We start from the raw sequence: 24,021 nt of genomic DNA, 5'->3' as shown, positions 1-24,021 counted from the left end.
TATGGATTGGCGAAAATGTAGATCTAGATCCTCTCTCTCCTTTCCCTCAAAAAGATGCAAGATTCATGGGAGGATTATAGAGAAAACAAAGCTTTCGGAGGTCGATAATGGAGGAGAAAGCCTACAAATAAACGCTGGGGCAATGGGGAAGAAGACCCCCTTTTATAGAGGGGGCTCAAATCCAACCGTTATGCACATAGGTCGTGCACCAACGGGACTACTGCTCGGGGAAGCAGTACTACTGCTTAGCCCGGTCAACACAACCCAACGAGTACTGAAGTACTAGAATGGTAGTTTCGTTAGAACCAGCATAGCCAATACATCACCAGAGCGGAAGTACCGCATGAAGAGGTACTACAATATAGTGCTAGCAATACTACCATAACTTGGCAGAGAGCATACAGAAGACTCAACTCAAGCGGAAGTAGCTGCGGTACTACCCAGCAGAAGTACCGCTTAAGTGGTATTACCGCCATAAGACAAGCGGTACTACCGCGAGTAGTCGAGGGGCAACTGAAGACTCCAGCCAAGCGGAAGTAGCGCGGTACAAGCCAACGGAAGTACATCCGAAGTTGTACTACCGTGGGCACCAGTGGTACTACTGCTTGGTCTCTGCCAAAAGACCAATGCACAACAGATGAAACAAGTAAGATCAAAACTATCATAACTTCTGCAAGTGAACTCTAATTTTGACGAACTCAAGCTTGATAGAAAGCTAACGATAAGAGCTGTCAAATCATGAATTGAAATATGCCAATGATATAGAAGTGTGAAACCTCCACCAGTGAAGAACCGACAAAAACTCCAACATTGAAAATACAATAGATGATGCATATAGGAAATCCGTTTTGGATGAACTTGAGCTTGTCATGAAGATGACCACAAGCTCCAAAACTCACATAGAGAAAAGCCAAACAAGAACCAAGAAAGATGATGCCAAGGATGCAATGGTTTGAGCTCTCTATGAACGATACAATCTATTCACTCGAGAGCCCCCCTTGATAGTACGGGAAACAAACCTATAACCCGGTCTCCCAACTAGCACCATGAGACCGGTAAAATAGAAAACCTATCAAGGTCAAACCTTTCCCTTGCGCATAGTTCACTTGAGGTAGATGATGACGATCTTGACTTCCTCAAGTTGGACCACCTTTATTGATAGCGTACACTCGATGAAGACTACTAGATTGCTCCCACATACTCCAGTATGAGTGAGCCTCTCTTAGGCACATCTTCACATGTCCATTATCATGAGAATGGATGGCAAGCTTCAAGTCCGATCTCTTCGTGATGCTACACTTGAATTTGCACACCGCAACCTTGATGATGATCACCACTTGATGTCATCCTCCATGGGTTATATGATATGTTTTTTTATATATCAACCTTGATGACACCTCAACCTTTCGCGTCCAAAGCACGAAAAATCCCAAACTAGGTCATAAATGGAAGTTTATTCGCCATGCACCACCTGTGTCCGCGTTCCCGAGGGCACCCGTCTCTTTCAAGAGGATTCGCGGCATGTCAAGCCCTGGTGAATATTGCGTATGATAAATAGATTTATTTTAAGGGAAAATTTTGTTTTTGTCACTCTAGATTTTGCCAATTTTCCTTATGCCACTCTAGATTTTGACATTTCACTTTTGCCACTCTTAGTTTTTGATAATTATCACAATTGCCATTCAGTTGCAAAAGCAAAATAATTTTATTTTGTTTTTGCTACTCTTAGCTTTTGACAATTATGACAATTGCCACTCTGAAAATTTTGATTTTGCCACGGGAATGACAATTGTGATAATTGTCAAAAACTAAGAGTGGCAAAAGTGAAATGTCAAAATCTAGAGTGGCATAAGAAAAATTGGCAAAATCTAGAGCGGCAAAAACAAAATTTTCCCTTAGGAAATAACATTTGGGCTGGGCCGGTCCTGGCTCAACTTGAGATTCTCAGACGTACATTTTTTTTTTAGAATCAGACGTGCATTGTTTAGCCCGGCCCGGGGTATGATCAGGTCAAGGTCCACCTAAAGCCCAGCCCAAAGGAAGGGGAAAAGGTCCAACTTCCTGCTGACTCTGGCTGGTACCTACTCATTTTATTGCTCACCGCCGGCGACAAATCCCGCGCGGCGCCGGCGGCCGGCTCGCACGCCCTCCAACCCATGGCGCACGACCTCCTCAGCTAGCACTTGTGCGTTTGCACGGCCGGCCCTCCTCGATGCCAGCATAACCCACTTCGGCGGACCCGGCATTCCCGCCGCTGACTGGCCGCTGACTGGCTCCCGCCCCCGCCCACCAACACCCCCACACTGCTTCTCCAATAGCCAATCTGAGTATTCCCTGCAGTTCTCATTGCTGAACCCTTGTTCTTTCAGTAACATTCCATGGGGATTCTTTCAGTCCTGTGTTCAATATTCAGATAAATTTCAAGTACTTGCCCAATATTTAGACAACTTGTTTTTGACTCTAAACTTGACTCTGAAAGCACAATGTACTACTACTACATGCCTGGTGTCTACAAATGTTCTTTCTCGTGATATTTTGTTACCCAAAATATTGTTTTGTCCGAGTCAAAAGATACAAAATGCAGCTCAGTTCATTGGATGATATACAAGAAACCAACAACTTAGTTTTATCTTTATCATTACCTTCCCACCGCCCTGAGCTGCAGGTAGCGCTAATACTCCCATCCCATTCCAGATTAACTTTCTGATCTTTTCACCCAGCAAGAAAAGAATCTGTCGCAGAAAATGCGTGTGACAGAGGAGTTGAAACTTGTTGGCTTTCGCCCCAAGAATCAACCTCACTCACACATCAGAAACAGAGCAAATTTGGGGCAATTTTTTCTCTACCCTTTTCTTCAAGTCCAAGGATTATCACAAGGCTTAGTTTTATGGAGTACCCACATGATACGTAGAGACTAATAAGTGCTCAACTTTATAAATACGACTTGTCTTGGATTCTAATTCAACCGGCAATGCGAACATTGCCTTGACCCAAACACAAGCATCCAAACGCTACAAGAAATATATTAAGTTATTAACTAATTTGGCAGGACTCCTAGATGCAGCGTAATAATACTTCCTATGATGTGAGCCACAGACAACATGGTTATTCAAATCAAATGTTCTTCCTCCTGATGCGCACGCTTCTTCCTTCCCACAGTAAGTTGTGGTTCTTGCATCTTACAGCTTACCATGTAGTTGTAGTAGGGAGGTATGCGAGACCTCCATCCAAGGGCCTCAAATTGCCCACGTGGTAGTGTACCACCATGTCCTAAGATGATGTCCTGCACACTGATCTTCGGGACTTCCTCACTGGAACCTAACTGACAAGTGTTGCAACCCAAGAAATATTTGCTGCTGCTCGCCAATCTCCAACCATACACCGGTGCATCTTCCCGCATACGAAGGTATGGGTGCTGGCCAAACATAAGGAGATGTGTCTGTTTAAATGCTCTCACACAATCAAGAATTGTGCTCCAGAATTGAGCATTGAAGTTATCTCGCAGCATCCCAGCAATGATATGCGCGCTTGCGAAACACTGTTTGTGTTCCAAAGCGATCTCCATGGCCATCGATGCCAGTTTTGGCTCTTCATCAGGGCTTCTGCTTCCGAATGCAAGCGACTTGAAATAATGCCAATAAGCTTCCTGAGAGAGATAGTCCAGTCGAAGTGCTTCTGTTGTTCCCAGATTCACTACTCTATCCGAGCGACTGGTGATTATGATTTTGCAGCCACTGCAAGGTGTGATGAAGGTTGCGGAAGATTTCAGGCTTCTCAGTGTTTCCTCGCTAATGCCCTCGGCTATTTCAACAATAATCAGCAACCTGTTTTGAGAAGCAAAATTCTCATGTCTGACTAGACTATTCATAATGTTCCCTTTCAGGTCGACCACTCCTTCATCCTTGAGACTGCCTTCTGGAAAGAACATGATCATGGAGAAGCCATCACGCACACTCTCATCCCTACAGATGTACTCAACAAGGGTGCTCTTCCCTACTCTTCTTGGACCAATGATCGGAAGTACAGCCAAGTCTGAAGTAGCACTGGGACAAAGCAAGAAATTCAGGACCCGCTCCCGTTCCGTTTGGCGACCAAACATGCAATTGTCCAATACCAAATATGTGCCATAAGGTTGGCGGTGTATCCGGGGATATGACTCCAAGAAGAAAATAAACTCCTTCATGCCAGACACGGTCTCTTCAAGGGTATCAACCATCCGTTGCAGCTCTTCCCTCATGTTGCTGTTTGTGCCAAACAACAGCGCTTCTCTGTTGCTGCTGCCACTGCCGGCGCGAGAGAAACAGAGCCGTTTGGCTGGACTATATTTACAGAGCGCAGATGATGAGTGGCTTACCTCCTCGTCGAGGGCCGCTTGGAATCTCGAGGCATCAAGAACATAGCGGCCTCTGTACATTCCTTGCCTCAACATCTTGAGCTGACGGAGCATCCCCTGGTTGGTGATGTCCCGCGCTTCGGCCTCCTCGGCGATGATGTCGATTCTCAGTAGGACTCTCTGTAGCCTCTGTTGAATCTTGTTGAGGTCAGGCTGCTGCTGGAAGTATTTGCTGATCATGAACGATGCAGACCTACTGATGAAGTCACCTACGATTGCAGAGACGAGGATATCCATTGATTGCAAACCACCTTGACTCAGAGCTCAAGTGGTGCAATGGAAGAGGGATAAAATTAGCAGTGAGTGACACTAGCTACTTGGGAGTCAAGCCATGGGGGTGTTGCTCAATTTTGACTCAAGACCGAGCCACCAGGGTAGGTGTTGTGGATGGAAGATTTCAAGGTTAACCATGGCAAAGTAGTGTGAGTCACTGAGACTACTGCTGGATATTATATGCTGTGGTGGTGCCCTGGTAAATTTTTGAGCGAGTCTTGGGCTGCCATGTGAATTGAGTCTGACTTGACTCGTTGCAAAACTATGCCAAAACAACACTGCTTTTGTTTCCTTCCTTTACATTTATCTTATTTTATACCTCTGGGGCATCTGCATCTAGATGATAGATGATGCACACAAGCATAATTTATTACTCCCTCCGTTCCTAAATATTTGTCTTTCTAGAGATTTCAACAAGTGACCACATATGGAGCAAAATGAGTAAATCTACACTCTAAAATATGTCTATATACATCCGTATGTGGTAGTCCATTTAAAATCTCTAAAAAGACAAATATTTAGGAACGGAGGGAGTACAAGTCAAGATGTCACATCAGAACTAACTAACTGGTGCCCTTTTTCCTTGTAGAAATTTCTTCTTGACAGGTTATACAAGTTGGACTTAATTTGGGTAGACTGTTCTACAAAGTGCTGGTTTAGTCAAAAACCATAAATGAGACATGAGAAAAACCATACCGTTTATTGACCGGAGGGTTGAATTTTGATAAAAGACTCAGAAATGGGTGGCAAAACAGTCTACAAGGGATTTTGGCCTTTGGCTCCAGGAATAGTTGAATTTGCTTTGGTTTCTACTGTTCAGTGAGAGAAATATCGTCAGATACCAGTTCTCCTTTTACCGCTGATAGTAGTATATTTTTTTTGCCAGGACACTTATACTGTAGTTAGCAGTAACTTGGTAACTAAACCGAGTTAACGACAACAGCAGCAAACTCAGAGGTCCGTTAACCCCATCCATTCTTTCTTTCCGTTAACTGAATCTGCACCTGCACCTTCAGTTTCAGGTGTTGATATGTTCAGATTAGGGACAATTCCATTTCTCCCCCTAACTTGAGCCACCACCTGGCATTTGCCCCTAATTTTCAGGTATGCTAAAAAATACCCCTCTTCCGTCAATTCACCTTATAGAAATGCCATTGCCGTCCGGTCAAAGGGCTTTGACCATCTGGTGAATAGTAACATGATGAACAGTAAATTCGAGAAAAATAGCAAAAATATCAAAAAAATCTGAAATTTTGTGGGATCGAAGATACTCAAGGGCGCAAGGTGCATGCAAATTTTCCTGCTATTTGGACATTCCAGGAACTCGTGGCAAAGGAAAAAAATATAAATCTATACGCTATGAACAGTAAATTCAAAAACAATAGCAAGAAAATTTTAAAAAATATGAATTTGTTTGGCATCAAAGAGGCTTGGGTGCGCAAGGTGCTTGCAAATTTTTGTGATCAAATGACATGCGAGGTGCTCTAGCAAAAAAAAAACAGTGCATTTTTTTCAAAGTTTTTTTCTGTGCCAGATTTTGTTTTTTTCTCCACGAGCTCCTACAGTGTCGAAACACAACAAAATTTTGCACGCACCCCAGCCTCTTTGATGCCAAAAAATTTCATATTTTTTTGAATTTTCTAGCTATGTTTTTTGAATTTACTGTTCACAGCGTACATTTTAAAGTTTTTCCTTTGACACAAGCTGCTGGAATGTCCAAACTACGCGAAAATTTGCAAGCACCTTGATCCCTTGAGTATCTTCGATCCCACAAAATTTCAGATTTTTTTGATTTTTTTTTCGAATTTACTGTTCACCATGTTACTATTCACCAGACGGTCAAAGCCCTTTGACCGGACGGTAACGACACAGAAGGGCATTTCTGTAAGGTGACTTGACGAAGGAGGGGTATTTTTGAGCATAACTGAAAATTAGGGGCAAACGCCAGGTGGTGGCTCAAGTTAGGGGGAGAAATGGAATTGTCCCTTCAGATTAGCGGGAGCTGCACCACCTGGCCTCCAGGTAATGCCACTACTCCTGATCCAGCTTATCTTTCTGATCTTTAAATCCAGCAAGAAAGGAATCTGTCACAAAAAAATAAATGTGACAAAGGAATTGAAACATATTGGCCTTTTGCCCAAGGATCAAACACACGCGTACATGGGAAACAGAGCAAATTTGATGCACTTTTCCTTACTCTTTTCTTCATGCCCAAAGATCAATACATGTGTGATAGCAAGGCTTAAGTTTATAGGTTATATATAGTATCCTGATCACTAGGATACAGACTCAAGCACTCAACTTTATAAATACATTTTGTCTTGGACTCTGATTTAACCGGAATGCTAACACTGTATTGAATCTGAAAGTACAGACTTATGCTACGAGGATAGAAGTCCGGCATGCCTACATGTTAATAGACATATATGTTAACTAACTTGGCAAGACTCCTGAGTAATAATATTTCCTAATTCACAGGACAACATGGTAGTATACATGATATGAGTCACAGACAGTGTGCTGTTCAAACAAAATGTTCTTCCTCTTGACGCACACGCTTCTTCCTTCCTACTGTAAGTTGTGGTGCTTGCATCTTACAGCTTACCCTGTAGTTGTAGTAGGGCGATATGCGCGACTTCCATGCAAGAGCCTCAAATTCTCCACAGGGTAGTTTACCACCAGATCCTAAGACGATGTCCCTCAGATTGATCTTAGGGACATTCTCACTGGAATCTGACTGATGATAGTTGTGAATCAAGAAATATCTGCAGCTCTTCACCAATCTCCAACAATACACCGGTGCATCTTCCCGTAAACGAAGGTTTGGGTGCTGGCCAAACATATTGAGATTTGTCTGTCTACTTTCTCTTACACATTCAAGAACTGTGCACCAGAATCGAGCATTAAAGTTATGTCGCAATATCCCAGAAGCGATATGCGCGCTTGTGAAACCCTGTCGCAGTTCCAAAGCGATCTCCATGGCCATTGTTGCTAGTTTTGGCTGCTCATCAGGGTTTGTGCTTCTGAATACAAGTGACTTGAAAAAATGCCAGTAAGCTTCTGGAGGGAGAAAGTCCAGTCGAAGTGCTTCAGTTGTTCCCAGATTCACAATTCTATCTGATCGACTGGTTATTATAATTTTGCTCCCACCACACGGTGTCATGCCGGTTGTGGAGGATTTCAGCCTTCTCCATGTTCCTTCATTAATATCCTCAGCTATTTCAACAATAATCAGCAACCTGGTCTGAGAAGCAGAGTTTCGATATCTTACTAGACCATTAATATTGTTTCTTTTCAGGTCAACCACCCCTTCATCCCTGAGACTACCTTGTGGAAAGAACAGGATCATCGAGAAGTGACTGCGCACACTCTCATCCCTACAGACATGTTCAACAAGGGTGCTCTTCCCTACTCTTATTGGACCAACAATCGGAAGTACAGCCAAGTCTGATGTAGCACCAGGACTAAGCAAGAAATTCAGAACCTGTTCCCGTTCCATTTGGCGACCAAACATGCAGTTGTCCAATAGCAAATACATACCATAAGGTTGGCGGAGGATCCGAGGATACAGCTCCATGAAGAAAAGAAACTCCTTCATACCAGCCACGGTGTCTTCAAGGGTATCAACCATCCGTTGCAGCTCGTCTTGTATGTTGTTGTTTGTGCCAAACAACAGTGCTTCTCTGTTGCTGCTGCTGCTGCCACTGCGGGTGCGAGAGAAACGAAGGCATTTGGTTGGACTGGATTTGGACAGTGCAGATGACGAGTGGCTCATCTCCTCCTCGCCGCGGGCGGCTTGGAATCGCAAGGCATCGAGAACATGGTGGCCTCTGTACATTCCTTGCCTCAACATCTTGAGCTGACGGAGCATCCCCTGGTTGGTGATGTGCCGTGCCTCGGCCTCCTCGACGAAGATATCGATTCTCAGTAGGACACTCCATAGCCTCTGTAGAATCTTATTGATGTCAGGCTGCTGCTGGAAGTATCTGCTAATCACGAACGATGCAGACCTGCTGATGAGGTCACCCACGATTGCAGAGACGAGGATATCCATTGATTGCGAACCACCTCGACTCAGAGCTCGAGTGGTGCAATGGAAGAGGGATAAAATTAGCAATGGGTGATACTAGCTACTTGGGCGTCAATCCATGGGGGGTTGCTCAATTTCGACTCAAGACTTGTTAAGGCTTGGTAAGCTTTTAAAGTTTTAAATGTTATATGTATATTTTGAAATAAATAATGGAGCACCAATCTAATGCAATAAGATGATCAGCTGCTATATATATGATGGTGGTGGCGCCCTGCTAATTTTTGAGCGAGTCTTAGGCTGCGCAATTGAGTCTGACTTGACTCGTTGCAAATCTATGCCAAAACAACACTACTTTGTTTCCTTCCTTTACTTTTATCTTATTTTATACCTCTGGGCATCTGCATCCAGACGATAGATGATGCACACAAGCATAATTTATTACAGGTCAAGATGTCACATCAGAACTAACTGGTGCCCATTTTCCTTGTAGGAATTTCTCCTTGACGTGTTATACAAGTTGGGCTTGATTTGGGCAGACTGTTCTACAAGGAGTGGTGGTGGAGTGAAAAAACATAAATGAGGCGCGGAAGAGAAAAACCATGCCGTTTGCTGACCGGGTGGGTTGAATTTTGACATAAGAGTGAGAAATGAATGGCAAGGCAGTCTAGAAGGGATTTTGGCCTTTGGCTCTAGGAATAGTTGAATTTGCTTTGGTTTCTACTGTTCAGTGAGAAATATCGGCAGATACCAGTTCTGCTTTTACTGCAGTTAGCAGTTTTTTTTTTTTTTTTGCCAGAACACTCATACTGCAGTTAGCAGTAACTTTTGGTAACTAGACTGAGTTAACAACAGCAGCAGCAAACTCAGAGGACCGTCAATCCCAGCCGTTCATTCTTTCCTGGCAGTGACGCGCACCGGCCGTTAACTGAATCTGCACCTTCAGTTTCAGGTGTCGATATATTTGGAGTGGCTGGAGCTGCACCACCTGGCCTCCTTAGGGCCGCCGGCGAGCGCTTCTACGGCCAGCCTACAAACTCACCGTCCCTTCCTTCCCAGGCTTCATTATGAACCCCGTATTCCCTCCGCCGTCCGCTGAGCTCCAGGTACTGCAGCTTTCCCCCATTCAAGCAACAATATGGCCAGGCCAGTTTAGATCCTGTGCTTGTCAGGTCCAGTCCAGTGCAAGAGCAAGAGCAAGGGTTCAGCTCAGGATCTGTGTCTCTTCACCAATCTCCAACAATACACCGGTCCAGTCTACTTAATGAAATCCAGCAAGAAAAGAATCTGCCACAAAAAATAAATGTGACAGAGGAATTGAAGCATGTTGGCTTTTGCCCAAGGATCAAACAGAGCAGATTTGGTGCACTTTTCCCTATTCTTTTCTTCATGTCCAAAGATCAATATATGTGTGATAGCAAGGCTTAGGTTTATAGATTACCCATAGTATCCAGATCACTAGGAGACGGACTCAATCATCCAACTTTATAAATACATTTTGTCTAGGACTCTGATTTAACCGGCGATGCAAACACTGTTTTGAATCTGAAAGTACTTGCCCAAACAACAGCATGATGTACTCGACTTGCAAACTTATGCTAGGAGGATAGAAGCCCTCCATGCCTACACGTTAATAGACATATATGTTACCTAACTTGCCAAGACTCCTAATTAAGGCAGAGTAATAATATTTCCTAATTCACAGGACAACACGGTAGCATACATGATATGAGTCACAGAAGTGTGCTACTCAAACAAAATGTTCTTCCTCTTGATGCACACGCTTCTTCCTTCCTACTGTAAGTTGTGGTGCTTGCATCTTACAGCTTACCATGTAGTTGTAGTAGGGCAGTAAGCGAGACCTCCATGCAAGAGCCTCAAATTCTCCACAGGGCAGTTTACCACCACATCCTAAGATGATGTCCCGCAGATTGATCTTGGGGACATTCTCATCGGAATATGACTGCTGATGGTTGCAAAACAAGAAATATCTGTGTATCTTCACTAATCTCCAACAATACACCGGTGCATCTTCCCGCAAAAGAAGGTAGGTGCTGGCCAAACATAATGTGATTTATCTGTTTACTTTCTCTTACACATTCAAGAACTGTGCGCCAGAATCGAGCATTGAAGTTATGTTGCAGTAACTCAGCAACGATACGCGCGCTTGTGAAACACTGTGTCTGTTCCAAAGCAATCTCCATAGCCATAGTTGCCAGTTTTGGATGCTCCCCAGGGTTTACGCTCCCGAATGCAATTGACTTGAAAAAAATGCCAATAAGCTTCTTGAGAGAGATAATCCAGTCGAAGTGCTTCCGTTGTTCCCAGATTCACAATTCTATCTGACCGACTAGTGATTATGATTTTGCTCTCACCGCAAGGTGTCATGCAGGTTGCAGAAGATTTCAGCCTTCTCGATGTTTCCTCGTTAATATCCTTGTCTGTTTCAATAATAATCAGCAACCTATTTTGAGAAGCACAATTCTGATGTCTGAATTTAATATTGTTATCTCTCAGGTCGACCACCCCTTCATCCTTGAGACTGCTTTCTGGAAAGAAGAGGATCATCGAGAAGCGATCACGCACACTCCCATCCCTACAGACATTCTCAACAAGAGTGCTCTTCCCTACTCTTATTGGGCCAACGATCGGAAGTACAGCCAAATCTGGTGTAGCACCAGGACTAATCAAGAAATTCAGGATCCACTGCCGCTCCGTTTGGCGACCAAACATGCAATTGTCCAAGAACAAGTATGTGCCGCAAGGTTGGCGGATCATCCGAGGATATAACTCCAAGAAGAAAAGAATCGCCTTCATACCATCCATGGTGTCTTCAAGGGTATCAACCATCTGTTGCAGCTCTTCTCGTATGTTCCTATTTGTGCCAATTAGCAGTGCTTCTCTGTTGCCTCTGCTGCTGCCGGTGCGAGAGAAACAAAGCCATTTGGCTGGACTGGATTTCCAAAGCGCAGCCGATGAGTGGCTCACCTCCTCCTCGTCAAGGGCGGCTCGGAATCTCAAGGCATCAAGAACATAGTGTCCTCTGTACATTTCTTGCCTCAACATCTTGAGCTGACAGAGCATACCCTGATTGGTGATGTCCCTCCCCTGGGCCTCCTCGACAACAATGTCGATTCTCAATACAACACTCTGTAGCCTCTGGGCAATCTTGTTGATGTCAGGTTGCTGCTGGAAGTATTTGCTGATCAAAAAGGACATCGACCTGCCGACAAGGTCGCCTACGATTGCAGAGATGAGGATATCCATTGATTGGGTACTGCCGAACCTCCTCAACTCTGAGCTCGAGTGCTGCAATGGACAAGGGATAAAATTAGCAGTGAGTGGTACTAGTCATGGGGGTGTTGCTCAATTTCGACTAGAGACCCGGGCATGTGTTCTGGATGAAAGGTTAGAAGGTGGCTGACTATGTCAAGGTAGTGTGAGTCTTTGCCTGCCGTGTGAAATTGGGTTTTACTTAACGTGTTGTGTTGGAATTGCTACTTCCTTTTCTTTTATTTACTTGTAGGGTTAATTTTTTTGTGGAAATACTTATAGGGTTTATTTGGTACATGTCACTGCCAACTTCGTGCATTGAAAAATGCCACTGCAAAAAGTGAATCAAGAAAACTGCCATTGTAAGAAAAGGGTTAATTCGATATAGGCCACTGCCCCATTGGCATATTTTAAATTAGTTTATAAGTTGCATGTGGAGTGGTTTGGATAAGAGGATAGTTGGATGTTGATCCTGATTTTTAGAAATGTGTCTGAGATATTTAAGTTTCTTTTTACCAACCAACTCACTCGAGTGCACATTTTTCTTTGGTTTTGGAGGTGTTGTGGCCATTACTTTTTCTAGCATGAAAGAGTACCTTTTTATTACATGAAAAAAAAGAAAATAGAGTTATACATCGATAGATGATGCACACAAGCATAATTTATTACATGTCTTTTCAAAAATAATATTAATTTATCACATGTCATGGTGTCACATCAGAACTAACTGGTACCCCCTTTTTCCTTTGAAGAATCTCTCTTTGACGTGCTATATTAATTTGTGTGGACTGTTCTACGAGGAGTGGTGGTTTAGTCAAAGAGCAGCAGTGACACACGGACGGGGTAGAAAAACCCTGCCGTTTCTTGACCGGCCTAGAGGGTTGGATTTTGGCCCATCGATCCCAGCCATTCATTTCTGCTTTGCTAGCTAGCACAGTGACCCGCACTGTCCGATTGACTGAATCTGTACCTTCAGTTTCAGGTGTTGATGTATTCAGAGTAGCCGGAGCTTGTCAGCTGTTCCAAACCTAACTGAATTCAGTTTCAGTTTCGGTTCTTAGTAGTTTCAGTTTTTGTTCCAGGTTTAGTTCTGAATACTCCAGTGCATAGTGTTGATCAAGTAGCATATTTGGAGAGAGAAAGTTTATCAGATTATCATATTTCATTTCACAAAGATGTCTGAACTACCACAGTCACCAATGACATTCAGCTTCTCCAAAAACTTGCAGACAGTATGGTGGGCCAACCTCGACCCAGCAAGAAAATAATCTGTCAGAGGGATTGAAACTTATTTTCTTTCGCCAAGGATCAAACACACGCACACTTGAGAAACAGAGCAAATTTAGGGTACTTTTCTCATCATGATCAAGGGCTATTTTAAGGCTTAGATTTATTTAGTACCCTCACAGGTCAATAGGATACATACAGACTCAGATACTCAAATTTATAAATGCAACATGTTTGGACTCTATTTTATCAGACATGCAAACATCGCCTCGACTCTGAATGTACTTACCTGAACACAAGCATAACATACTCGACATGCAAACACTTGTACTACTAGGATACAGCGACTCCATGCCTAGAGCCTGCACACTAACAGACATATGTGTTTAAACTTGGCAAGACTTCTAAAGTCAGTGTAATAACATTTCCCAATTTGCAGGAAAAGGCAGTAACATACATGACGTGTGTGGCAGACTTTCAAATAAAATGTTGTTCCTCTTGATGCACGCGCCTCTTCCTTCCCACTGTAAGTCGTGGTGCTTGCATCTTACAGCTTACCATGTAGTTGTAGTAGGGCGGTATGCTAGACCTCCATGAAAGAGCCTCAAATTCTCCATAGGGTAGTGTACCACCACGTCCTAAGAGAATGTCCTGCATACTGATCTTTGGAACACTCTCGGTGGAATCTGACTGATGATAGTTGCAAATCAAGAAATATCTGCGGCTCTTCTCCAAGGTCCAATAGTACACCGGTTCATCTACCCGCAAACGAAAGTATGGGTGCTGGTCAAACAAAAGGAGATTTGTCCGTTTATATGCTCTTACACATTCAAGAATTGTGCGCCAAAATCGAGCATTGATGTTAGCTCGCAGTATCCCAGCAACGATATGTGCGCTTGTGAAATCCTGTCTCTGTTCCAAAGCAATCTCCATGGCCATTGTTGCCAGTTTTGGCTGTTCATCAGGGTTTGTGCTTCCGAATGCAAGCGACTTGAAAAAATGCCAAAAAGCTTCTGGAGGGAGAAAGTCCAGTCGAAGTGCTTCTGTTGTTCCCAGATTCACTATTCTATCTGACCTACTGGTGATTATGATTTTGCTCCCACCGCAAGGTGTCATGCTGGTCGCGGAAGATTTCAACCTTCTCCATGTTCCTTCATTAATATCCTCAGCTATTTCAACAATAATCAGCAACCTGTTTTGAGAAGCAGAGTTTTGATATCTTACAAAACCATTATTATTGTTTCTTTTCAGGTCAATCACCCCTTCATCCCTGAGACTACCTTCTGGAAAGAACAGGATCATCGAGAAGCCATCGCGCACTCTCTCATCCCTACAGACGTACTCAACAAGAGTGCTCTTCCCTACTCTTATTGGCCCAACAATCGGAAGTACAGCCAAGTCTGAAGTAGTACCAGGAGGAAGCAAGAAATTCAGAACCCGTTCCCTTTCCATTTGGCGACCAAACATGCAGTTGTCCAACAGCAGATACGTGCCATAAGGTTGGCGGAGGATCCGAGGATATAACTCCAAGAAGAAAAGAAACTCCTTCATACCAGCCACGGTGTCTTCAAGGGTATCAACCATCTGTTGCAGCTCTTCTCGCATGTTGCTGTTTGTGCCGAACAACAGTGCTTCTCTGTTGCTACTACCACTGCAGGTGCGAGAGAAACGAAGGCGTTTGATTGGACTGGATTTTGACACTGCAGATGACGAGTGGCTCATCTCCTCGTCCCCCTCCTCCTCGTCGAGAATGGCTTGGAATCTCAAGGCATCAAGAACGTAGTGGCCTCTGTACATTCCTTGCTGCAACATCTTGAGCTGACGGAGCATCCCCTGGTTGGTGGTGTGCCGCGCCTCGGCCTCCTCGACGATGATGTCGATTCTCAGTAGGACACTCTGTAGCCTCTGGAGAATCTTGCCGATGCCAGGCTGCTGCTGGAAGTATTTGCTGATCACAAATGACGCTGACCTACTGACGAGGTCACCTAGTATTGCAGAGACGAGGATATCCATTGATTGCGAACCTCCTCGTCTCAGAGCATGAGCGGTGCAATGGACGAGGGATAAAATTAGCAATGAGTACTGGATGGAATATTATCAATGAGTAATATCTATGTGGGAGTCAAGTAATGGGCGTGTTCTGTATGAGATATTAGAAGTGAGGCAGTGGGGCTAGCGCTGGATGGATCAGCATGCAATACATATATGATGTGATGTGGTGGTGCCTTACCAATTTCTGAGTGGGTCTTCGCCTGCCTTGTGGAATTGAGTCTGACTTGTCGAATTTCTCCTTTGAATATAGTTATAACTTGGACTTAATTTCAGTAGACTGTTCTACAAGGAGTGGTGGTTTGTAAAAAACCGTGGCCTAGTCAAAAACTACCAGTGAGACAAGGAGTGCTTTTCGCTGAATGGAGGGTTGAATTTTGACAAAAGAGTGAAAAGTGAATGGCAAGGCAGTCTAGAAGGCTTTTTGGTGTTTGGATCCAGGAATAATTGAATTTTTTTTGCTTTCTATGTACAATGTCGGAAAGCACCCGTGTTTCTTCAGAAGAGAGATGTGACCGAAATATTGCCGATACCAGTTCTTTTTTTTTTACCACGGCTAGCGGTGTTTTTGTGTCACTCATACCACACTTAGCAGTAACTTGGTTATTAAACTGAATTAACAACGAGAGAAGCCATTCATTCTTGCTTTGCTAGCAGTGACGCGCACCATCCGTTAACTGAATCTCTACCTTCAGTTTCAGGTCTCATGTATTCAGAGTAGTTGGAGCTCATCCTTCGCAGACCTCCGCGCTTACTGCTGCCAGCATGGCCTCCCCCAGGAGCCACCGGCTGGCCACTGGCCTTGCTGTCGTCCCCTGAGTTCCAGGTACTGCAGCTTTGTTCTCCCCATTCAAGCAACAGTGTGGTCAGGCCGTGGTCGATGTCAAGTTGGGGATGGCCGGTGTCGAGGTAGTCGCCGTGGAGCCGCGGGTGCAAGGCGCCGTGTTAGTCATTGGTGCAGTGGTGCACTGGGAAGAAGACGGCATTGACGAGGCGACGCGCCGGGTTTGCCAAGCCTGGGGACACCTCGCCGCCCCTTTGCTCCAGGTACGGCAGCTCCCCCCCGCCTCCCACGACACATTCAAACAGCATGGGGTCCAGTTCTTCCCGTTCTTTCAGGAACAGCCATTGGGTTCTTTCACTGACAGTTGCATTCTGCTGGTAGCTCTGTATGTTGTTCACTGCTGTGTTCAATATATTCAGGCAAAACTTGAAGTGTACCAGCAGCATTTACAATTGTTCTAAAAGTTTCTGACAAACTCGCGCGCCTTCTCCACCAGTTCTTAACTTCTGATCAATGCACACTCATTATATCCACACATAATTCGTTATGTTGTTCTAGTAATTTCTGATAAGATCACAGTTCGCGACCAGTTTCTACATGGCCACACATTTCTCACAAACTTCTTGGTGATTAGTTAGGTGCAAAGAGAATTGCAACTGTTTGTACAGTTCGTCCAGGGGATATAGCCAATTTGGAATTATCAGGATACAATATTAGCATTGCAGAATCCTCTGAGGAGGTCCACAGGTAACTGCGACTTGGAGATTTTTAATATTTTTAGACTGTCTATAAGTTTCATTGAGCATTAGAGAAGTTGGTATGTAGTTTGCTTATACCCCATTTATGGCCTTTGTCTGTTGCTACTCGAACTAGAACACGGGTTGCAAAACTCAATCTAGTTTTTCCCTTCTCCCCATTGATTTATTTTTCTCCGAGTCAAAAGGTAGAGAATGCAGCACAGTTCATGGGATGATAGACAAGAAACCAACAACTTATTTTTTTTATCTTTATATTGTCATCTCCTCACCGCCCTGCACTCCAGGTAATGTCCTACTCCAGTTCCAGCTAATCTTTCTGATCTTTGAACCAAACAAGAAAATAATTTGTCATGGAAAATACTTGTGACAAGGAATTGAATCTTGTTTGCTTTCGCCCAAGGATCAAACTCACACATAGTAGCAAGTTTGGGGCACTTTTGCTCGTATCTTTTCTCCACGTTCAAGGATTATTACAAGGCTTAGGTTTACATAGCACACATAGTATCGAGATCAATAGGATATGGACTTCAGTACTCAACTTTATAAATACAACTTGTCTTGGACTTTACTTTTAACTGTGAATGCATACATTGCCTTGACTCTGAAAGTTACTTACCCAAACACAGACATGCAAACACTTGTATTACTAGGATACAACGACTCCATGCCTAGTCCCTGCTAAGAGACATAACTTGGCAGGACTCCCAAAGAGTAAATGCAATATAATAATATTTCCTAATCCGCAAGACAAGGCTGTAGCATACATGATGTGAGCCACAGACAACACATTACTCAAATTAAACGTTCTTCCTCCTGATGCGCACGCTTCTTCCCTCCCACTGTAAGATGTGGTTCTTGTGTCTTAAAGCTTATTGTGTAGTTGTAGTAGGGAGGTATGCGAGACCTCCATGCAAGAGCCTCAAATTCTTCACAGGGTAATGTATCATCACATCCTAAAATAATGTCCTGCACACTGATCTTAGGGACATCCTCAGTGGAATCTGACTGATGATAGTTGCAAATCAAGAAATGTTTGCGGCTCTTGTCTGTTCTTCGACTGTACACCGGTTCATCTTCCCGCAAAAGAAGCATTGGGTGCTGTTCAAGCATAAGGAGATTTATCTGTATAGATGCTCTCGTACGTTCAAGAGTTGTGCGCCAAAATCGAGGATTAAAGTTATCTTGCAGTATCCCAGCAATGATACGCGCGCCTGTGAAACTCTGCCTCTGCTCCAAAGCCATCTCCATGGCCATCTTTGCCATTTTTGGCTGCTCATCTGGGTTTGTGCTTCCGAATGCAAGCGACTTGAAAAAATGCCAATAAGCTTCTTGCGGGAGATAGTCCAGTCGAAGTGCTTCTGTTGTTCCCAGACTCACAATTCTATTTGATCGATTGGTGATTACAATTTTGCTCCCACCTGGTGCCATGCTGCTTGCGGAAGATTTCAACCTTCTCCATGTTCCCTCATTAATATCCTCAGCTAGTTCAACAATAATCAGCAACCTGTTTTGAGAAGCAGAATTTTGATGTCTGACTAGACCACTAATATTGTTTCCTTTCAGGTCAACAAGTCCTTCATCCTTGAGACTACCTTCTGCAAAGAACAAGATCATCGAGAAGTGATCACCCACACTCCCATCCCTACAGACATACTCAACAAGGGTGCTCTTCCCTACCCTTCTTGGACCGATGATCGGAAGTACAGCCAAGTCTGGTGTAACACTGGGACAGAGCAAGAAATTCAGGACCCATTCCTGTTCAGTTTGGCGACCAAACATGCAGTTGTCCAAGAGCAAATATGTGCCGTAAGGTTGGCGAAGTATCCGAGGATACAATTCCAAGAAGAAAAGAAACTCCTTCATACCAGCCACGGTGTCTTCAAGGGTATCAACCATCTGTTGCAGCTCTTCTCGCATGTTGCTGTTTGTGCCAAACAACAATGCTTCTCTGTTGCTGCTGCCACTGCCGGTCCGAGAGAAACGGAGCCGTTTGGCTGCACTGGATTTAGAGAGCGCAGATGATGAGTGGCTTACCTTCTCCTCGTCGAGGGCTGCTTGGAATCTCAAGGCATCGAGAACATAGTGGCCTCTGTACATCCCTTGCCTCAACATCTTGAGCTGACGGAGCATCCCCTGGTTGGTGATGTCCCGCGCCCCGGCCTCCTCGACGACGATGTCGATTCTCAGTACAACACTCTGTAGCCTTTGGACAATCTTGTTGATGTCAGGCTGCTGCTGGAAGTATTTGCTGATCACGAATGATGCAGACCTGCTGATGAGGTCGCCTACGATTGCAGAGATGAGGATATCCATTGATCGCGAACCACCTAGACTCAGAGCTCGAGTGGCGCAATGGAAGAGGGATAAATTAGCAATGAGTGACAGTAGCTATTTTGGACTCGAGACCCAGCCACCCGGGTAGGTGTTCTGGATGGAAGATTTCCAGATTAACTATGGCAAAGTAGTGTGAGGCACTGAGGCCACTGCTGGATATATATGTGTTGGTGGTGCCCTGCTAATTTTGGAGTGAGTCTTGGGCTGCCATGTGGAATTGAGTCTGACTTGACTCGTTGAACTACGTACTTCTGTTTGCTTCCTTTAAATTTATCATCTTATTTTATTTCTCCTTGCATCTACATCTAGTCTCATATCAGAACTAGCTAACTGGTGCCCTTTTTCCTTGTAGAAATTTCTCCTTGACGTGTTATATAAGTTGGACTTAATTTGGGTATACTCAGTGGCGGTGCCAGGATCCAAATCTTGTGTTGTCAAGCTTTGAAACATTTTGTAGGTAAATTAAACAGGAACACAAAAAGATCATACTTTATTTGATACATATTTGCTGTAGCAGCCTTTTTTTATCATATATATTTTATCTTAAACATGTTTTCTAATATAAAAAATCTTAAACATTTTTATAATAACAACGCTTTGACAAATTACCAAACTTAAGACCTAGCAAATGACAAAACAAGGTTTTGCTGAAAGAAACAAGATCTGGATTTCGTATGAGAATAGAAAATTTCAAGAGAAAGAAGACAGAGGCTTACAAACAGAAAAGGAAGGGCCTCGTCCTATACACTCGCCCGTCGCCGGAGGTGTAGAGTACTACGGCGATCGGAGACTGCCAGAGCAGCGGAGGAGGCCGTGCTCATGGTGGTGATTCCAGGCAACGGCGACCTCGGCGGTCGGTGAGCAGCATGGGCATCCATGCATGATGTGCTTCACTGCTCCTCCCCACGGCGTAGTGCCCGATTGGATTATACACAGGAAGGTGAAAAAGGAGAGAGGTCGAAGGAATAGTCACGGGACTTGAGGATACGATTACCAAGTTGTTTTGGAAGACGATTAGGAAAGTTAATAATGATGTCGGTAGCTTCCTTTTGCTATGTGGCCAGCCAAGTCTCACGAAAAACTGATACCAACTGGGCATGTGTTAGTTAATTTCCAGAACCTGTTTATTTGGTGGTGGGGTACCCTGTCACGGACTCACGGTAGTGTTCGAGTACCAAATTCATGTGTAGTCGCTTGACAACACAGTCATAGCCTGGCTTCGCCACTGGGTAGACTGTTCTACAAGGAGTGGTGATTTAGTCAAAAACCATGCCGTTTGCTGACCCCCCGGGGGGGGGGGGGGGTGAATTTTGACATAAGAGTGAGAAATGAATGTTAAGGCAGTCTAGAAGGGATTTTGACTTTCTACGTCCAGCGAGAGAAAGCAGTCTCGTTTTTCTTCGAGAAGAGCAATATGACCTACTTCTGTTTTTACTGCGCTTAGCAGTACTTTTTTTTTACACTCATACAGTAGTTTTTTTTAAAAGGACTCATACTGTAGTTAGCAGCAACTTTCTAAGTAAACTGAATTAACAACGAGAGCAGCAAAGTCAGGCCCATCAATCCCAGCCATTCATTGCTGCTTTGCTAGCAGTGACGTGCACCGTCCGTTCACTGAACATGTGCCTTCAGTTTCAGGTGTTGTTGTACTCCGAGCAGCTGGAGCTGCCCTTGGCCTCCTCGACGAGCGCTGCGGTTCCTCCTTCCCAGGCATCCTTGCTTGCTGCTGCCAGCACGACTCCCCTCAGGAGCCGCCGCAGTCCCTTGAGCTCCTGGCACTGCATCTTCCGCGCATTGAAGCAACTATATGTGGTCAGGCCAATAAAATTCCATGTTTTGTCCAATGGGGATGCGGTGATAATAAATTAATAATCCCCTCTAGTGCTGACTACTGACTTCTGAATCCACATGGAGCATATTTGGAGACAAAGTTCTACCAGATTACCATTTTTCATTCCATAAATATGTCTGAACTACAAGTCGCTACCATTAACATTCAGCTTCTCCAAAAACTCGTATGGTAGGCTTCACCTTCAACTTTTATGTCAGCTAGTCACTCAGTTGCCATATCTAGCTGCTCCTTGATCTGCTGCTGATGGAACCGGCTTACTGGACGGGCAACAGCTGCACAGTGCATCTTTCACATATAGGTAATAACTTTTTGTATGGTAAAGATCACCCCGGCTCCTCCCCGGCAGGCTACAACTCATATCGTTGATTTGATACTGAATCGTGGAAATCTGATACTTGTTCGAGCTTGTGTTATGCATTTTATGAAAATTACAATCATTTCTATACTGTCTAAGTTCTAAATGGATATCATAAAAAAAATTGTAAGGCACCTGGGCATTAGATAAGTTGCCATGTTGTTTGCTTGCACCTCTTTTATGGCCTTTATCTGTTGCTACTGGAGCTAGAACATGGATTCCGCACACACACAAAATAACAGAACATGGATTGCAAAATTCAATCTAATTTTTTTTCCTCTTCGTCATTTATTTCTCTATTATTATTTCTGTTTGAGTCGAAAGACAGAAAATGCAGCTCAGCTCACGGGATGATAGACAAGAAACCAACAACTTAACTTTATAAGTCATGGGGGTGTTGCTCAATTTCGACTAGAGACCCGAGCATGTGCTCTGGATGAAAGGTTAGAAGGTTACTGACTTAATCGTGTTGTGTCGGTCTTTGTCAGCTGTGTGAAATTGGGTTTGACTTAATTGGGTTGTGTGAAATTGTTACTCCCTCCGTTTCAAATTACTTGTCGTGGTTTTAGTTTAAAACCACGACAAGTAATTTGGAACGGAGGGAGTACTTCTGTTCCGTTCTTTTATTTACTTGCAGGTTTGATTTTTGCGAAAATACTTATAGGGTTAATTTGGTACATGTCACTGCCAGCTTCATGTATTGAAAAATGGCACTGCACAAAATGACTCAAGAAAAATGGCATTGTAAAAAAAGGTTTAATTCGATATAGGCCACTGCCCCATTGGCGTATCTTCAATTAGTTTATAAGTTGCATATGGAGTGACAAGCGGATAGTTGGATGTTGATCCTGATTTTTAGAAATGTGTCTGAGATATTTAAGTTCCTTTTTGCCAACCAACTCACTCGAACACACATTTTCTTTGGTTTTGGAGGTGTCGTGGCCATTACTTTTTCTAGCATGAGAGAGTACCTTTCATTACATGATAAAAAAAGACTTTTATATCGATAGATGATGCACACAGGCATAATTTATTACATGTCTTTTCGAAAATAATATGAATTTATTACATGTCATGATGTCACATCACATCAGAACTGACTGATACCCTGTAGAATTTCTCCTTGACGTGCTATATAAGTTGGAATTAATTTGGGTAGACTGTTCTACGAGGAGTGGTGGTTTAGTCAAAGAGCAGCAGTGACACATGGGGTAGAAAAACCCTGCCGTTTCTTGACCGGACACAAGAGTGAGAGTGAGTGGCTCCAGGAACAGTCGAATTTAACTTGGTAATTAAACGACGCAAGCAGGAAAGTCAGGCCCATCTATCCCAGCCATTCATTCCTGCTCTGCTAGCAGTGGCGTGCACTGTCCCTTGACTGAATCTGTACCTTCAGTTTCGGGTGTTGATGTATTCAGTTTCAGTTCCAGTTTCTCTCCCTAGCAGTTTCCACACATTCAAGCAACAGTGAGATCAGGCCACTTAGATCCCGTGCTTTTCCAAATGGGATGGGGGTAATGATAATCCCTCTAGTGCTGACTGCTGAACCCTTCTTCTTGCACCAGACCGGACTAACAAGAAAGAGTAAAACCTAGCGTCGAACCGGGATTTTTTTGCACATCAGTTGACCAACAAAAGTGAGCAAATATAACCATAGTTTTGAATAGTGGTTATCAAGTAGCATATTTGGAGAGAAAAGTTTATCAGCTTATCATATTTCATTCCACAAAGATGTCTGAAATACCAGTCACCAATAACATTCAGCTTCTCCAAAAACTTGCAAACAGTATGGTGGGCTTCACCTTCAACTTTTCTGCCAGCTAGCCACTCACTTGCCCCTGATCCTAGCTATATCTAGTTGTTTCTCTTCGCTGTCTTGTCAATGCAAAATGCTGGAGAATGTGATTCAACCTGATGAGCAACCGCTGCACAGTGCATCTTTCACATATGGTTACAAGAGATAACCCCGCCTCCCCCCGGGCAGGTTTCAACTCATGATTGATTCAATACTGAATGAGTTGCTGAGGATAGAGGCGGTGGCATTGTGCCCTACAGGAACCATGAATCATGGAATCACTGATTTCTTGAACCAGAACAGTGAGCTCTGCACAGCAGGTGGTAAATTCATCTAGCTATGATTTTCAGTTTTTTTTTGTTGAATCATGGAATCATGAATGCGGACTAGCAGTTATTTCCATTATAAGTACCTGATATGAAATAGATGTCGTGTTAACTGACTATTTCCATGATCACCTTCTCCACCATTAATAAGGTCTTTGTTCCCTCATTATGGATAAACAGAGCAACGGTGGTACTTCGGGCGTCAAGTTTTTGGAGAGATGCTCAAAATCGAGCAGTTTTTTGACTTTGACAAAGGATGTCCAAGAGACTCTTTTTGGTAGTATTTGTCAGCTAGGAATGGAATAGCTGTCATTCCAGTGATTTTTTTTTATCATTCTCGTGTTTGTTCGAACTTGTCAGTGCTTGTTAATTAACAGAATTCATTGTTCAAAGATTGCAAACCCCTACTTCTCCATATATCTGAACTGCAAGTCGAGACATCATTTGTAAAATTCGGGTTACATATTCCTTCAAAATTTGGCATATGACAACTTAACTGAAATCTAGTTTCTATCATCAGAAATCTTAGAGCACTGCACACTTGGATCAGTATTTTTTTCCTAGACAAAGGAAGA

The 24,021-nt window shown here is 43.7% G+C and overlaps 4 protein-coding genes and 1 pseudogene across 4 annotated transcripts; all 5 read right to left on the bottom strand.

Annotated features, from left to right (window-relative positions):
- Nucleotides 1-1,940: 1,940 nt before the first annotated feature.
- On the bottom strand, nucleotides 1,941-5,796 carry LOC125534995 (putative disease resistance protein RGA3). The gene has a single exon (XM_048698055.2). The coding sequence runs from the start codon at nucleotides 4,628-4,630 to the stop codon at nucleotides 3,110-3,112; it is 1,521 nt and encodes a 506-aa protein (XP_048554012.2). The 5' UTR covers nucleotides 4,631-5,796; the 3' UTR covers nucleotides 1,941-3,109.
- Nucleotides 5,797-6,270: 474 nt separating this feature from the next.
- LOC147982727 (putative disease resistance RPP13-like protein 1) lies at nucleotides 6,271-8,852 on the bottom strand. Its single transcript, XM_087542659.1, has one exon. The coding sequence runs from the start codon at nucleotides 8,718-8,720 to the stop codon at nucleotides 7,191-7,193; it is 1,530 nt and encodes a 509-aa protein (XP_087398785.1). The 5' UTR covers nucleotides 8,721-8,852; the 3' UTR covers nucleotides 6,271-7,190.
- Nucleotides 8,853-9,191: 339 nt separating this feature from the next.
- On the bottom strand, nucleotides 9,192-12,244 carry LOC125534997 (disease resistance protein RGA2-like; annotated as a pseudogene).
- A 1,205-nt stretch (nucleotides 12,245-13,449) lies between these two features.
- On the bottom strand, nucleotides 13,450-15,351 carry LOC125534999 (putative disease resistance RPP13-like protein 1). The gene has a single exon (XM_048698057.2). The coding sequence runs from the start codon at nucleotides 15,204-15,206 to the stop codon at nucleotides 13,671-13,673; it is 1,536 nt and encodes a 511-aa protein (XP_048554014.2). The 5' UTR covers nucleotides 15,207-15,351; the 3' UTR covers nucleotides 13,450-13,670.
- Nucleotides 15,352-17,220: 1,869 nt separating this feature from the next.
- LOC147982726 (disease resistance protein RGA2-like) lies at nucleotides 17,221-20,096 on the bottom strand. The gene has a single exon (XM_087542657.1). The coding sequence runs from the start codon at nucleotides 19,095-19,097 to the stop codon at nucleotides 17,577-17,579; it is 1,521 nt and encodes a 506-aa protein (XP_087398783.1). The 5' UTR covers nucleotides 19,098-20,096; the 3' UTR covers nucleotides 17,221-17,576.
- Nucleotides 20,097-24,021: the final 3,925 nt, after the last annotated feature.

The sequence above is a fragment of the Triticum urartu genome, chromosome 2A (assembly GCF_056163025.1).
Source record: "Triticum urartu cultivar PI428250 chromosome 2A, HENAU_Tu73, whole genome shotgun sequence".
NCBI classification, from domain to species: Eukaryota; Viridiplantae; Streptophyta; class Magnoliopsida; order Poales; family Poaceae; genus Triticum; species Triticum urartu.
This window is presented reverse-complemented; position numbering and strand designations above follow the sequence as displayed.